This window comes from Mobula birostris, chromosome 10 (genome assembly GCF_030028105.1).
Source record: "Mobula birostris isolate sMobBir1 chromosome 10, sMobBir1.hap1, whole genome shotgun sequence".
Classification (NCBI taxonomy): Eukaryota; Metazoa; Chordata; class Chondrichthyes; order Myliobatiformes; family Myliobatidae; genus Mobula; species Mobula birostris.
The window spans coordinates 41,793,353-41,810,184 of NC_092379.1; the positions used below are offsets into that span (position 1 = coordinate 41,793,353).

At 46.8% G+C, this 16,832-nt stretch overlaps 1 protein-coding gene across 1 annotated transcript in view; it reads right to left on the reverse strand.

Moving 5' to 3' along the window:
• LOC140203622 (uncharacterized) overlaps window positions 1–16,832 on the reverse strand; it is a 69,939-nt gene that overhangs the window by 41,886 nt on the left and 11,221 nt on the right. Inside the window, exons 3-5 of the mRNA XM_072269670.1 lie at window positions 13,823–13,941; window positions 10,516–10,646; window positions 3,156–3,312 (exon numbers count right to left, since the gene is read on the reverse strand). Coding sequence (XP_072125771.1) covers window positions 3,156–3,312; window positions 10,516–10,646; window positions 13,823–13,941 — 407 coding nt within the window. The remainder of the gene's footprint in view (window positions 1–3,155; window positions 3,313–10,515; window positions 10,647–13,822; window positions 13,942–16,832) is intronic.

Below are 16,832 nucleotides of genomic sequence, written 5' to 3' on the forward strand. Positions count from 1 at the left end.
CCCAGTCCAAACACAAAATTACCACCAGAGCAGTAATAAAATTTCCATTATCTTGGTTGAGTAACGGGGTGGGATAGGTCTCCACCAAAGGAGATGTAAGGTCTGCAGGTCACCCTTGGGCAAGGTGCATCACCTGCTTAGCTCCTGGATCAGGTTCACGTGAAGCCGTGGAAGCAGGGGGTGGATGGTCGTATGAGCAGCCGGTACAGTTCACAAGTCCTGGTTATGCAATCACTGGTGCCAGGCAGACAATCTCTGAAGAGTATTGATAATGGCTGGGGGTCACCCACCCCTACCCAGAACAGGGCGATGGCAAACCACTTCTGTGGAAAAATTGGCCAAGAACAATCATGGTCATGAAAGGACTGCAATGTTCTGACAAGAACTGTCCTTTGTTATTCAAATAACAAGCCATGGGTAAGAAAGGACATTAAGGACATCCTGAACGCTAAAAAGAGGGTATTTAGAGATGGATATAGGGAGGAGCTGAGGGCAATACAGAGGGACCTGAAAGCTAGGATCAGGGAGGCTAAAGACAGGTATAGGAGGAAGCTTGAGTGGAAGCTCCAGCAGAACAACATGAGAGAGGTCTGGAGTGGGATGAGGACCATCACTGGGTTCCGGCAAACTAGCAACAGAGGAGCTGAAGGCAGTGTGGACAGGGCCAATGAACTTAACCTGTTCTTTAACAGATTTGATATTGTGGCCCCTGCCCATCCCCCACATGAGTCATTTGTTGTCGGCCCCCAACCAACACATATTCCGCTCTCCCCTCCTACCCCTCCGCACAGCCCCCCACCCTGCTCTCATGACGATACCCCTTCCCCACACAAAACCACCACGGTGGGCTTCACAGCTGAACAGGTGAGAAGACAGCTGAAACGTCTCAACCCAAGCAAGGCTGCAGGACCGGATGGTGTCAGTACCAGGGTGCTCAAAGCCTTTGCCCCTCAGCTATGTGGAGTACTTCGCCACGTCTTCAACCTGAGCCTGAGGCTCCGGAGGGTTCCCTTGTCCCTCTGCCGAAGACGCCGCGCCCTAGTGGCCTCAATGATTATAGACCGGTGGCATTGACCTCCCACATCATGAAGACCCTGGAGAAACTTGTTCTGGAGCTGCTCCGGCCTATGGTCAGGCCACACTCAGATCCCCCCCAGTTCGCCTACCAGCCCCGACTAGGAGTTGAGGATGCCATCGTCTACCTGCTGAACCGTGTCTACGCCTACCTGGACAAGCCAGCGAGCACTGTGAGGGTCATGCTTTTTGACTTCTCCAGTGCGTTCAACACCATCCGCCCTACTCTGCTGGGGGAGAAGCTGACAGCAATGCAGGTGGATGCTTTCCTGGTGTCATGGATTCTTGACTACCTGACTGGCAGACCACAGTACGTGTGCTTGCAACACTGTGTGTCTGACACAGTGATCAGCAGCACTGGGCCTCCACAGAGGACTGTCTTGTCTCCCTTTCTCTTCACCATTTACACCTTGGACTTCAACTAATGCACAGAGTCTTGTCATCTTCAGAAGTTTTCTGATGACTCTGCCATAGTTGGATGCATCAGCAAGGGAGATGAGGCTGAGTACAGGGCTACAGAAGGAAACTGTGTCACATGGTGTGACCAGAATTATCTGCAGCTTAATGTGAAAAAGACTAAGGAGCTGGTGGTAGACCTGAGGAGAGCTAAGGTACCGGTGGCCCCTGTTCCATCCAGGGAGTCAGGGTGGACATGATGGAGGATTACAAATACCTGGGGATACGAAATGACAATAAACCGGACTGGTCAAAGAACACTGAGGCTGTCTACAAGAAGGGTCAGAGCCGTCTCTATTTCCTGAGGAGATTGAGGTCCTTTAACATCTGGTCCTTTAACATCTGTCAGACGATGCTGAGGACGCTCTACGAGTCTGTGGTGGTCAGTGCGATTATGTTTGCTGTTGTGTGCTGGGGCAGCAGGCTGAGGATAGCAGACACCAACAGAATCAACAAACTCATTCGTAAGGCCAGTGATGTTGTGGGGATGGAACTGGACTCTCTGACGGTGGTGTCTGAAAAGAGGATGCTGTCCAAGTTGCATCCCATCTTGGACAATGTCTCCCATCCACTACACACTGTACTGGTTGGGCACAGGAGTACATTCAGCCAGAGACTCATTCCACCAAGATGCAACATAGAGTGTCATAAGAAGTCATTCCTGCCTGTGGCCATCAAACTTTACAACTCCTCCCTTGGAGGGTCAGACATCCTGAGCCAATAGGCTGGTCCTGGACTTATTTACTGGCATAATTTAGATATTACTATTTAATTATTTATGGTGCAACTGTAACGAAAACCAATTTCCCCTGGGATCAATAAAGTATGACTATGACTATCGTCCACGTCATATGACGCAGAACATAACGAATAAAGCAAAGTCTATTTTAGGAACCACCTCTATGACAGCCTATACTCAGCAGGAAAGGGTGCAGTAAATCATAAACACAAGAGGTTCAGCAGATGCTGGAAATTCAGACACACACACACACACAATGCTGGAGCAACTCAGCAGGTCAGGCAGCATCGAAGGAAAGGAATAAATAGTTGATGTTTTGAGCTGAGGTTCTTCACCAGGACAGGAAAGGAAGGGGGCAAGAAGCCAGAATAAGAAGGTGGGTTGGGAGGGGGAGGAGAATGTGGCAGGTGCTAGGTGAAGCCAGGTGAGTTGGGGGGGTTAGGGAAGGTAGGTGGGTGTGGATGATCAGAGGCCAAAAGGAGTTGGATGCAAAATGGAAAGGGCTGAAGGAGGAATATAATAAGAGAGGAGAGTGGTCTATGTTCAAAGTTCAAAGTAAATTTTATTATCAAAATACGTGTACGTCACCATGTACAACCCTGAGATTAATTTTCAGCAAATCTATCGAAGAGTAACTACAACAGGATCAGTGAAAGGTCAACTAGAGTGCAGAAGGCAACAAACTGTGGAAATGCAAATATAAATCCATGGCAATAAATAATGAGAAGATGAAATAACAAGACAACAACTCCCGTTGGTTACGGAAGAAAGGGAAGGAGAAGGGGCTCCAGAGGGAGAGGAGGAGAAGAGAAGGGGCAAGAGGGAAACCAGAATGCAGATAAAGAGTTAACGTTCTAGGCAGAGAGTCAAGAATGCAGTAAAGTACCTTCGGAATGTAGACCTGGCAGATCACGTCCTTCCCGGACTGCATATCTCTGATGTCCTGGGTCAAAAAGATGCTGCGCCAGTCATATTCAGGATTTGGCTTGCAGATGAAGGTCTTGGGTTTCTCAGCTTCATAGTAGGCCGCAAAATCAAGATATCTGCAGCGAGAAGCACTCATTAGTACTGAGAGAAGAAGGTCATAAGGTCTTTAAGTTCAAGGTTGAGCTCAAGTTTAATTCTCATCTGGCCGTACACATGTATGCTGCTAAATGAAACAGCATTTCTCTGGGGCCAAAGTTGCAAAGCACAAGCACACAAAGACACACACAGTACATACAGTTATGATAGGACATACAGTCACCAAAAATTATCGCACAGGCCTGAAGTTTGATGGGGTGCTTGGGATGTTGACCTGGAGCCAGGAATAAGCATGCAGCAGTTCCTCAGCTTGCCCCAGATCAGCAGACGAGGGCAACTGAGCTTGTCTTGTGCTGGGTCTGCCGCAAGCAATCAAGCTTGTATTCCATGGAGTGGACACTAGAGGACAGCACCGACAGGAGCAACCAGCCACCCCAGACCAGCAGGGATTCCAGCACGCCCGCTGCACCCCTGTTCTCTTCCACACTACTCAACTCCAGCCATCACTACTGTCTACTGTGGTTTACGTTTCTGTAAACCCTTCATCAACCAGATTTGCTAATTTCACTGTTAAAAGTTCAGATTCATAGATACGTCACAGGTACGTCAAAACATACAGTGAAATGTGTCATTTGCATTGGCAAAACAAAGGATCAGCAGGGACAAATATCAACACACATTCTGGCAAAAATGGGTGAGATTTGACAGGTTAAACTCTCCTTTAAGATCATCTTTAAACAAACCAGCTTTGGGGCATAAAACAATGATAAACATCACGCCAACTCTATGCGTTGATTATACAACCTTATTTTTTTACAGACCACAATTCAGATCAGATCAGGTTCATTTACTTATCGGAGGTGCACCGAAACAGACAGTGAAACATGCCACTTTGTTAACAGACAACACAACCAAAGTGTGCTGGGGGGCAGCATGTTCCGGTGACAACCTGGCATGCCCACCATGTTCAGCAGAGCAACACAAGCAACAAAACACGGCAAATTTGGAGTATTTTGTGCAGTTTCGGTCACCTACAAACGTACAGGAAAGTCGTAAGTAAGGTTGAAACAATACAGAGAAAATTTACAAGGATGCTGCTGGGTCTGGGAGATAGATTGGAGGAGTTACAAGGAACGGCTCAATAGGTCAGGAATTTATTCCTTGGAATGCGGAAGAATGAGAAGTACACAAAATTATGAGGGGTAGAGATAGGGTAAAAGCAAGCTGGCTTTTTCTACTGAGGTTAGGAGGGAGTGCAACCAGAGGTCACAGGTTAAAGGTGAAAGCTCAAAAGTTTAACAGGAACCTGAAGGGAAGCCTCTTCACCCAGAGGGTGGTGAGAGTGTGGAACGAGCTGCCAGCGCAAGTGGTGCTTGCAAGCTCGATTTCAATGTTTAAGAGAAGTTTGGATAGGTACATGGATGGTAGGAAGTATGAAGAGCTGTTGTCCCGGTGCAGCCAATGGGACTAGGCTGTTTAAATGCTGGACTAGATGGGCCAAAGAGCCTGTTTCTGTGCTGCACTTTTCTATGACTCTGAAAGCTCCCCTTCCACTCTGCCACTCACCCATCCACTCATACATTCAGACAGGCCTCCAGTCCTTAGCCCCGAAACCTTATGTTTCTATCCTGCACCCCAGATAAAACAACCCTCTAGAAATCGTGGACGCATTGGTAATTATTTTCCAATGTTCTATAGATTCAGGATCAGTTCCTGAGGACTGGAGGGTAGCTAATGTTATCCCACATTTTAAGAAAGGAGGGAGAGAGAAAACAGGGAATTATAGACCAGTTAGCCTGACATCAGTGCCGGGGAAGATGCTGGAGTCAATTATAACAGATGAAATAGCAGCACATTTGGATAGCAGAAACAGATCAGTCCAAGTCAGCATGGATTAATGAAGGGGAAATCATGCTTGACTATTCTTCTGGAATTTTTTGAGGATGTAACTATGAAAATGGACAAGGGAGAGCCAATGGATGTAGTGTACCTGTACTTACAGAAAGCCTTTGATAAGGTCCCACATAGGAGATTAGTGGGCAAAAATAGAGCACATGGTATTGGGGGTAGGGTACTGACAGGGATAGAAAATTGGTTGGCAGACAGGAAACAAAGAGTAGGGATTAATGGGTCTCTTTCAGAATGGCAGGCGGTGACTAGTGGGGTACAGCAAGGCTCAGTGCTGGGATCGCAGCTATTTACAACATACATTAATGATTTAGATGAAGGGATTAAATAACGTTAGCAAATTTGCAGATGACATAAAGCTGAGTGGCAGTGTGAAATGTGCGGAGGATGTTGAGATAATGCAGGATGACTTGGACAGGTTGGGTGTGTGGGCAGATGCAGTTTAATGTGGCTAAATGTGAGGTTATCCACTTTGGTCGCAAGAACAAGAAGGCAGATTAGTATTTGAATGGTGTCAAGTTAGGAAAAGGGGAAGTATAACAAGATCTAGGTGTCCTTGTTCATCAGTCACTGAAAGTAAGCATGCAGGTACAGCAGGCAGTGAAGAAAGCTAATGGCATGTTGGCCTTCATAACAAGGGGAGTTGAGTATAGGAGCAAAGAAGTCCTTCTGCAGTTGCACAGGGCCCTGGTGAGACCACACCTGGAGTATTGTGTACAGTTTTAGTCTCCAAATTTGAGGAAGTACATCCTTGCTATTGAGGGAATGCAGCGGAGGTTCACGAGGTTAATTCCTGGGATGCTGGGACTGTCATATGTTGAAAGATTGGAGCGACTGGGCTTGTATACACTGGAATTTAGAAGGACAGGGGATCTGATTGAAACATTTCAGATTATTAAGGGATTGGACACGCTAGAGGCAGGAAACATGTTTCCGATGTTGGGGCAGTCCAGAACCAGGGGCCACAATTTGAGAATAAGGGGTAGGCCATTTAGAACAGAGTTGACGAAAAACTTTTTCACCCAGAGAGTTGTGGACCTGTGGACTGCTCTGCCTCAGGAGGCAGTGGAGGCCAATTCTCTGGATGCTTTCAAGAAAGAGATAGATAGAGCTCTTAATGATAGCGGAGTCAAGGGATATGGGGAGAAGGCAGGAATGGGGTACTGATTGTGGATGATCAGCCATGATCACAGTGAATGGCGGTGCTGGCTCGAAGGGCCGAATAGCCTACTCCTGCACCTATTGTCCATTGTCTATAACCCAAACTTGTCCAACCTTTATAAACTTTCCTCATCCTCCTGCACTCCAGATAAAATAACCCAATTGCAGAGGAGAAGATGACGGCACGACACAGCGCGCAGCGACCACTCCGGTGATGAATATCTGTTATCTGTCAAGTAGGGTGCCGTGTACAATTCTGATTTGATGGAGGCAGACGTGAGAGCACGGAGGAACATCTGGTGAAACTTCTGAAATGCCTGTTTCACTGCCTCTGCTACTGTGTGATCCGAAATCTCCGGAGGGGAAGGCCCCGAATCCTCGGCTTTGCTCGTTGCTCGTCGGCCGGGGCGGGGTCGAAGCGCTCAGCAGAGATGGTGCTCGGTGTCAGAGGGCTGGTCAGAGGCTCGAAGTTTTCGGACGGACTCAGAGTCGGCTGTGGTCGGGTGCTTCCAGGATGCTGCATCGGCAAGTTTGCAACACTGGAGGCTCATGGTAGGGAGAGTCTCTCCCTTCTACTGTCTGCGTGAGATGTTGGGGCTATCGGGACTTTGAGACTTTTTTTTAACCATGCCCATGGTCTGCTCTTTATCAAATTACGGTATTCCATTGCACTGTTGTAACTATATGTTATAATTATGTGGTTTGTGTCCCTTTTAGTCTTGGTCTGTCCTGTGTTTCTGTGATATTATACTGGAGGAACATTGAATCATCTCTTAATGCATGCATTTCTAAGTGACAATAAACGTGGACTGTCCTCATAATCTAATCTTGTCCAACGTTTATAAACTTCCCTCGGCCTCCTGCACTCCCAAGAAAAAAATCCCAATCTTGTCCAACCTCAATGTAGAGACAAAAGAGATTTATACTCTCTCAGTCAGGCAGCATCCTGGCCAACCTTTTCTGCATCCTCTCTCAAGTGAGTCTCAGACCAAAGGGCACAGCCTCAAGATAGAGAGACGTCCATATTCAACGGATACGAGAAAGAATTTCTCAGCTAGTCTTGTAGGGATTCCCATTCTGTGGTCGATGGATCCCTTGGTTAACGGTAGGGGTCAATGGCATAAAACAGGTTGGTAACTCCTGAGCTACCGCTAGAGTGGTGAATCAGCGGAGTTTGTTGCCACAGACAGCTGTGGAGGCCAAGCCCCTGTCTATGGTCTAGTTACCCGTCCTCAAAATCCAACCAAATGTCCCCACGCCTGTGTAAGTCAGTCCCTGGACCACTTTCTCCCCTAGAGGAGAATCGTGGGAGAGTTCAAGACCTCAAAGTACAAGGACGTCCCCTTAGAACAGAGATGAGGAGGAATTTCTTAAGCCAGAAGGTGGTGAACATGTGGAATTCATTGCCACAGATGACTGTGGACGACAAACCACTAGTGGAGGCTGATAAGTTCTTGATTAGTCAAGAGTGTCAAAGGTTATAGGGAGAAGGTTGGAGAGTGGGTTTGGGAGGGATAATAGATCAGCCATGATGGAATGCGGAGCAGACTCGATGAGCCAAATGGCCTAATTCTGCACCTGTGTCTTATGGTCCTGCAGTCTTAGCCTCCATATCCTTCCTACAATAGGGTGACCAGACTGCAACAATATTCCAAATGGAGGCTGACTGAAGCTTTTTACAGCTGTGAACTGTCGTCTTGACTCGGGTACTGAGTGTACAACCAAGAAGGCAAAGACTTCTCTGCACCCTCTTGACCATCCTACCTATCTGCATGGCCATTTGCAGGGAGTTATGAACTTGGACCCCTAGCTTTCCTTTCTACATCAAAGATCCATTCCCTCTGTACCTTGTTCAGCTCTCCTTCACTCACTGCTTTTAGTCAGGAGACATGGCTGAAATATATTTGCTGCTGATTGCAGAGACTTATTTTAAATTAACTCTCTTTTGTTGCTGTCAATTTAACTGGAGGCCACAAGTCCCACCGGGCCATCTCTTTGCCCAACAAGTCCCACCACGCCATCTCTTTGCCCAACAAGTCCCACTACACCATCCCTTTGCCTAACAAGTCCCACCACGCCATCTCTTTGCCTCACAAGCCCCACCATACCATCCCTTTGCCTAATGTCCCACCACGCCACCTCTTTGCCCAACAAGTCCCACCATGCCATCCCTTTGCCTAACAAGTCCCACCACGCCATCTCTTTGCCCAACAAGTCCCACTACACCATCTCTTTGCCTAACAAGTCCCACCTTGCCATCTCTTTTCCTAATTTGTTGACTACTGAATGAGCACTTGCCTTTGACACCATAATTTTTTAAGCAGTTGAGGGATGCAGTCATTATAACAATCATGTGGGGTACTTTTGCCTTTGGGCGATGATGGGAGATTGGTCAGCTATATCTTATACGGTGCATCCACATCACTGGAGAGCTGTATGATACAGATGTGAGAGGGGAGGGGCGGCGGCAGTGGAGGGAGGAGTGGGAGACAGGACTCAGAGGGGGGAGTGGGAGGGGTGTTGGGGAGAGTGAAAGGGGGGATTGGGAGGTGTGTGTTGGAGGGCATGCATGGGGGATTGGGAGCGGGGGAGTGCAAGAGCAGAGTGGCAGGGGAGTGGGGGGAGTATTGGGAGAGAGAGTGGGTATGAGTGGGAAGAGGAAGCAACAGAGGAAGTGACAGGGAGAGTGGGAGGGGGTGAGGGTGGGTACATGGGAGGAGAGACTGGTAATGGTCATTTAATATCTCTTTCCATTAGGTGTTAACTTAATGGACCATTGCAACTTGGGTGTATGTTCAACAAAGATTGCTAAGATGAGATATGTTGAGGTTTTTTTTGAAATGTATCTCAACTTCAGACCAATGTGCATTAATGGAAGAGTTTATAGAGAGTCCATACCAGGCAAAATCCTCCCCACCATTGAGTACACTTAACTGCCACAAGAAAACAGCATCCAAGATCCACACCCAGGCTCTCAGCTCATTGGACAAAGAGGTCCAAGCAGACTGGGGTCCCACACCATCAGGTTCAGAAACAGTAATTACCCCTCAACCATCAGCATGGATACCTTCACTCACCTCCACCCTCAACTCATTCTACAACCGTATGGACTCTTTTTCAAGAACTCTGCAACTTGGCACAATCCATCTTCTTTTGCACACTGGTTGTTTGTCAGCCTTTGTTATTTATAGTCTTTCACAAATTCTATCGTACTTGCAAGAAAACAAATTTCAAGGTCATATCATATATGTACCTTGATAATAAATTTACTTTGAACTTTAACCTTTGATGTAATAGAGATGGGAAAGTGGTGCTAAGTGTCATTGACGCAGTTCAAAGTACATTTATTATCAAAGTAGGTATACGACATCCAATCCTGAGAATCGTCTCCTTACAGGCAGCCACAGAACAACGAAACATAAAAGAACCCATTAAAAAAGTGAAGACTGCCAGACACCCAATGGGCAGAAACAAAATTAAATCGTGCCAACAATAAAAGTAAGCAAATAACTTTCAGAACTGAAGTTGACAGAAGTGAGTGCACTGACACGAAGCCAGTCGTCACTGCAGCCAGTCCAGGAGCCTGTTCGTTGCAGGCCACGGCCTCAGTTCAGCGCACTGCTCAGTAAACCTTGCCAAGCAGCGAGCTGAATACCAGCCCATTCATCACCTCCTGACCTTTTCAATCTGGCCCGGCACTTAAATCGTCCAAATCTCAGGTCGTTCCTCGCTCTCGGGACCCGGGCTCTGCCGGTTCGATGCACTCTTGGCTCTGTGCCTGAGACCACATATCACTGTATGTTTCGATGTACTGTACATGTGACAAGTAAGGCTAATCTTTAATCTTTTCATAACCTATACACACACACACTTTATGGTTCAGAGAGACCATACAGATTTTGGTTCACAATGTTGTCACTTGCTTCTACTGTTTGCATAATTTGTGCTTTTTCCCTTTCTCCGTGCGTCGGGTGTTGGTCTTTAGTTTTAATTGGGTTCTTTTGGATTTCTTCCTTTGCAACTGCTGAGAAGCAAGGAGATCTCAGGGTTGTATAATTTACACATTCTTTGATAATAAATGTACTTTGAAAGTTCGAAACACACACACGCATGAACAGAGCCCCACTCCATTTCGAGGTGGTCCTTAAACTTACTCAGATGGTAAACGCCAGCTTTTTGGGAAGATGTTGTAATCTTCTGGGTATTGCCTTAGCATGCGATTTAAGTTCATGACCAGCAAATCCTTCATACAGATTTCGTGCATCCCAAGAAAGTAATTCATTTTCTGTGTGAGGAGAAGAATTATCAATCCATACAGACGGTATACCAGTATGACGTGGCATACGTTCAGTGACCATTTTACTAGGTGCTCCTGCTCCTTAATATAAAATATCTCATCAGCCAAGCATGTGGCAGAAACTCAATGCATAAAAACATGCAGACATGGTCAAGAAGTTCAGTCATTGTTCAGACCAAACATCAGAATAGAGGGAGAAGAATTTGTGATCTTAGTGACTTTGACCGTGGAATGATTGCTGGTGACAGACGGTGGTTTGAGTATGTCAGAAACTGCTGACCTCCTGTGATTTTCATGCACATACCAAGAATCAGTGAAAAGCTTGTCTTGCCTACTGTTCACACAGATCAGTACAATGAGGCAGAACAGGGTAAAATAATCAAAGTACAGAATAAAGTGTAAAAGCTGCCCAGAAAATGCAGCACAGGTAAATGACAAAATGCAAGATCATAATGAGGTAGAGTACTGTGCAAAAGTCTTAGGAGCACATCTAAAGATCAAGGGTGCACAGTACTGTAGTGATTTTATGTACTGCTGCCACAAAAAAAAAAATCTAATTTCATGACATGTGTGAGTGATGATAAACCTGATTCTGATACGGATGTCTATTGCGGACTGAGTGGGAAGTGGGGCAGGGAGAGGGGAATGAATCATGGTTGGGAAAAGGGAAAGGGAGGGGGAGGCACCAGAGAGACATTCTGTAATGATTAATAAACCAATTTTTGGAATCAAGTGACCTTGCCTGGTGTCTCAGGGCTGGGTGTGTCTGCACCCCCCCACCCCGGCACTCCTTCTCTGCCACCTGTCCCACACGCCTCCTGGGGTGCTCCACCCTCGCCATTCCCAAAATCCTTTGTTCCCACCGGAGTTACAAACTCGCTCTCTGCTCCACGATGACAAATACAGTACTGTGTGCAAAAGTCTTAGGCACATCATAGCCATTATGTCGTATGACGTGGGCAATCATGGTCTCCTGACCGTGATTGTTCTCAGCAAATGTTATCTACAGAAGTGGTCTGCCATCGCCTTCTTCTGGGTATTGTCTTTACAAGATGGTAGGGATGGATTCTCAATATTCCTGGATTTCAGCGCTTTAAAAGGGATAGAGAGGGGGGAAAGGGGAGGAGGGGTGGCAGTACTGGTCAGCGATACTACTACAGCTACAGAAAGGGTGTGTAACGTAGCAGGATCCTCTTTTGAGTCAGTATGGGTGGAAGTCAGGAACAGGAAGGGAGTAGTTACTCTATTGAGAGTATTCTATAGGCACTCTGGTATCAGCAGAAATACCGAGGTGCAGATGGGGAGGCAGATTTTGGAAAGGTGCAAAAATAACAGGGTTGTTGTCATGGGTGACTTTAACTTCCCTAATATTGATTGGCACCTGATTAGTTCCAATGGTTTAGACGGGGCAGAGTTTGTTAAGTATGTCCAGCATGGATTCCTGTCACAATATGTTGACAGGCCGACTAGGGGGAATGCCATACTAGATCTAGTATGAGGTAACGAACCAGGTCAGGTCACAGATCTCTCAGTGGGTGAGCATCTGGAGGACAGTGACCACCGCTCCCTGGCCTTTGACATTATCATGGAAAAGGATAGAATCAGAGAGGACAGGAAACATTTTAATTGGGGAAGGGCAAATTATGAGGCTATAAGGCTAGAACTTGCGGGTGTGAATTGGGATGATGATTTTGCAGGGAAATGTATTATGGACATGTGGTCGATGTTTAGGGATCTCTTGCTGGATGTTAGGGATAAATTTGTCCAGGTGAGGAAGATAAAGAATGATCAGCTGAAGGAACCATGGGTGACAAGTGAGGTGGAAAACCTAGTCAGGTGGAAGAAGGCAGCATACATGGTCTAGGAAGCAAGGATCAGATGGGTCTATTGAGGAATATAGGGTAGCAAGAAAGGAGCTTAAGAAGGGGCTGAGGAGAGCAAGAAGGGAGCATGAGAAGGCTTTGGCGAGTAGGGTAAAGGAAAACCCAGGCATTCTTCAATTATGTGAAGAACGAAATGATGACAGGAATGAAGGTAAGACCGATTAGAGATAAAGGTGGGAAGATGTGCCTGGAGGTTGTGGAAATGAGCGAGGTCCTCAATGAATACTTCTCTTCGGTATTCACCAATGAGAGGGAACTTGATGAAGGTGGGGACAATATGAGTTGCCTCACAGGTAGATAGGGTAGTTAAGAAAGCTTATGGGGTGTTAGCTTTCATAAGTCGAGGGACAGAGTTTAAGAGTTGCGAGGTAATGATGCAGCTCTATAAAACTGGTTAGGCCACACTTGGGAGTACCATGTCCAGTTCTGGTCGCCTCACTTTAGGAAGGATGTGGAAGCATTGGAAAGGGTACAGAGGAGATTTAACAGGATGGGGCCTGGTTTAGAGAGTATGGATTATAATCAGAGATTAAGGGAGATAGGGCTTTACGCTTTGGAGAGAAGGAGGATGACAGGACACATGATAGAGGTATACAAAGTATTAAGAGGAATAGATAGAGTGGACAGCCAGCGCCTCTTCCCCAGGGCACCACTGCTCAGTACAGGAGGACATGGTTTTAAGGTAAGGGGTGTGAAGTTCAAGGGGGATATTAGAGGAAGGTTTTTTATTCAGAGGGTGGTTGGTGCGTGGAATGCACTGCTTGAATCAGTAGTGAAGGCAGATACACTGGTGAAATTTAAGAGACTGCTAGACAGGTATATGGAGGAATTTAAGGTAGTGGGGTTACATGGGAGGAAGGGTTTAAGGGTTGGCACAACATTGTGGCCGAAGGGCCTGTACTGTGCTGTACTATTCTATGTTCTATGGTTAACCCCCTCCCCACCAAACCATTGTCAATACTCTTCAGAGATTGTCTGTCTGGCGTCAGTGGTTATATCATCAGGACTTCTGATCTGCACTGGCTGCTCATACGGCCATCCACCAGCTGCCCCCATGGCTTCACGTGACCCTGATCAGTGGGGCGGGGGGGGGGGGGGGTCTAACCAGGTGCTACACCTTGCCCAAGGCTGACATGCAGGCTAGCGGAGGGAAGGAATGCCTTGTAATTACAGCATCAACATCATGAAATTTAAAAGCTGAGTGGAGTTTCACAATGGTGCAGGTTCTGGGGGTGGGGGCGGAATGGGAGCTTCTCATTGGCTCTTCTGTGGGTCAATTACCTGGTACTGCTTTAGTGACATGGCTTTATCCCATGACACGAAATTGTCCGACCAGTACAATGTCCATTGCTCCTCTTCACCAACCTCTTTCAACCCAAAGATTGTGGCTGCACGGTGAACTGCGAAAGAAACAATGCCAGTTCAGTCTGTGATTGTAGACTGGAGACCAGTAGATTGCCGCCGTCGCAGGAGGAAGGAAGGAAGGTGGCGGACTGGAGAATGGAGAAACACCGGAGCAACAAATGCAGGAATGGGGAGGGTCTTCATAAACACGAGAGGCTCTGCAGAAGCTGGAAACCCAGAACAACACATGCAAACTGTCGGAGGAACACAGCAGGTCAGGCAGCATCTAAGGTATTGAATACACAGTCGATGTTTCAAGCCGAGAACCCTTTTCAGTCCTCATGTAGGGTGCAGGTGAATCCGAGAGATTCTTACTCTCCAGACACTATTTTTCAGATTTCCTGCAAACTGCAAACTCACATTTCAAGGACATTTTACAACTCAAGTTCCCTGCTTTTCTTTAATACACAACTTGCATTCTTTTGCACATTGGTTGTTTGGCAATCTGTGTTTACGTGGAGTTTTTATTGTAAATTCCATTGTAGAAAGCACGGCAGCGCCTCTACTTCCTTGAGAGCCTGTGGAGAGTCAGCGTGACCTCTAAAACTTTGACAAACTTCTATAGATGTGTGGTGGAGAGTATATTGACAGGCTGCACCACAGCCTGGTAGGGAAACACCAATGCCCTTGAATGGAAAATCCTACAAAAAGTAGTGGATGCTGCCCACTCCATCACAGGTAAAGTACATCTACATGAAACATTGTCACAGGAAATTAGCATCCATCATCTGACTCCCTCCTTCATTGCTGCCAACAGGAAGGAGGTACAGAAGCCTCAGGACCCATACCACCAGGTTCAGGAACAGTTACTACCCCTCAACCATCAGGAAGGAGGTACAAAAGCCTCAGGACCCACACCACCAGGTTTAGGAACAGTTATTACCCCTCAACCATCAGGAAGGAGGTACAGGAGCCTCAGGACCCACACCACCAGGTTCAGGAACAGTTATTACCCCTCAACCATCAGGAAGGAGGTACAGGAACCTCAGGACTCACACCACCAGGTTCAGGAACAGTTATTACCCCTCAACCATCAGGAAGGAGGTACAGGAGCCTCAGGACTCACACCACCAGGTTCAGGAACAGTTATTACCCCTCAACCATCAGGAAGGTAGTACAGGCTCTTGAACCAAAGGGGTTAACTTCACTTAACTTCACTTGCTCCATCACTGAAATATTCCCGCAACTTGTGGACTCACTATTAAGGACTCTTCATCTCATGTTCTCGATATTTATTGCTTATTTATTGTTTCTTTCTTTTCAGATTTGCACAACTTGTTGCCTTTTGCACTCTGGCTGACCCCCAAGTTGTCGTGGTCTTTCATTGATTCTGTTAAGGGTTTTATTCCATAGATTTATTGAAAATGAATCTCAGGGTTGTAAATGGAAACGCATACCTACTTTGATAATAAATTTTACTTTGACTTTGACTTCGTGGACACCAATGATTGATTAACTAATCACCTACTTAATGTGAACAGTTTGAATAGAGTCAGGCAGATTGACAGAATCACTTAATTACAATGGTAGCACGTCCCAACTAGCACAACCCTTTCTGTTACAGGGTTGACGCATGGCACCCTGAATATACAACTAAACAGAGGTTTAAGTGATGAAACAGATCTGTCCTGAACTGGGCCTTAAGAGGCAGGGATATATCTTTCACAAAGTGCTGATACCGATCTGATGTCTTCCCCCTATGTAGTTTCAGCTGGGCAGAGTCAGAATGTCCCACACACAATGGTCGGTTTCACAAATCACAAAGTATTAGTGAGTCCTAATGAAGGGTCTCCGCTTGAAACTTACTTTACCTTCTGCAATGAAGGTCCTCCGTCTCTGACGATCTTCAGGACTCCCTTCATCACGTCGGTGGCTTCTCTCCGTTTTCACTACTGTCAGCCATGCAAGCCCCGGCTGGAGACTCAGGAGTATCGTCAGCACTCAGACGTAGAAGGAATCTTCACTACTGTTTCCGTAACAATTCTGAGCTGAACCCCCAAATCCGGAGGACTGCTGGAGCACAAAGCCCCGACCCCAGCCAGCATAGCTCTCTGGGTCATTGAGGCATGCAAGCCTTCAAACCACAACAAGGCTGTGGACCTCTTGGAGGTCAGCCCGTAATGTTGGCTCTTTATCCAGCTCTCTAATCTCCTGAGTTGCTCCATTTTGCTTGTGTTACTCTGGATTTCCAGCATTTGTCAGTTGGAAATTAAACTGCTTCATCATTATGTGCCGTGTCATATGACGTCACCATTATGCACCGTGTCGTGTGATGTGGGCAATCACAGTCTTTGCATGACCATGATTGTTCTTGGCAAAATTTTCTACAGAAGTGGTTTGTCACTGCCGCCTTCTGGCCAGTGTCTTTGCAAGACGTGTGACCCCCTAGCCATTATCAATACTCTTCAGAGATTGTCTGCCTGGCATCATTGGTGGCATAACCTGGACTTGTGATCTGCACCGGCTGCTCATACAACCATCCACCACCTGCTCCCTTAGCTTCACATAACCCAGATTGGGGGGCTAGGCAGGTGGCAGGTACTACACCTTGCCCAAGGGTGACCTGCAGGCTGGCGGAGGGAAAGAACGCTTCACACCTCCTTTGGTAGAGACGTGTCTCCACCCCGCCAGCCAAGGAGTGCACTGGATTTGTTTTTAACACAATCCTGTCGATCATACACTCCATACACAGTGCTGGATTCCAAGTGAACCGCGGGGCGGCCCGGTAGCGTAGCGGTCCACACAACGCTTTACTGTACTGGCAACCTGGGTTCAATTCCCGCCACTGCTGAATAGACTCCTGAAGCTCTTCTATCCCTGAGGTCGAATTATTGTTTTTGGAGCAAATTAACTCTCCTCACAATTAAAAACCAGAAACACACCAGAG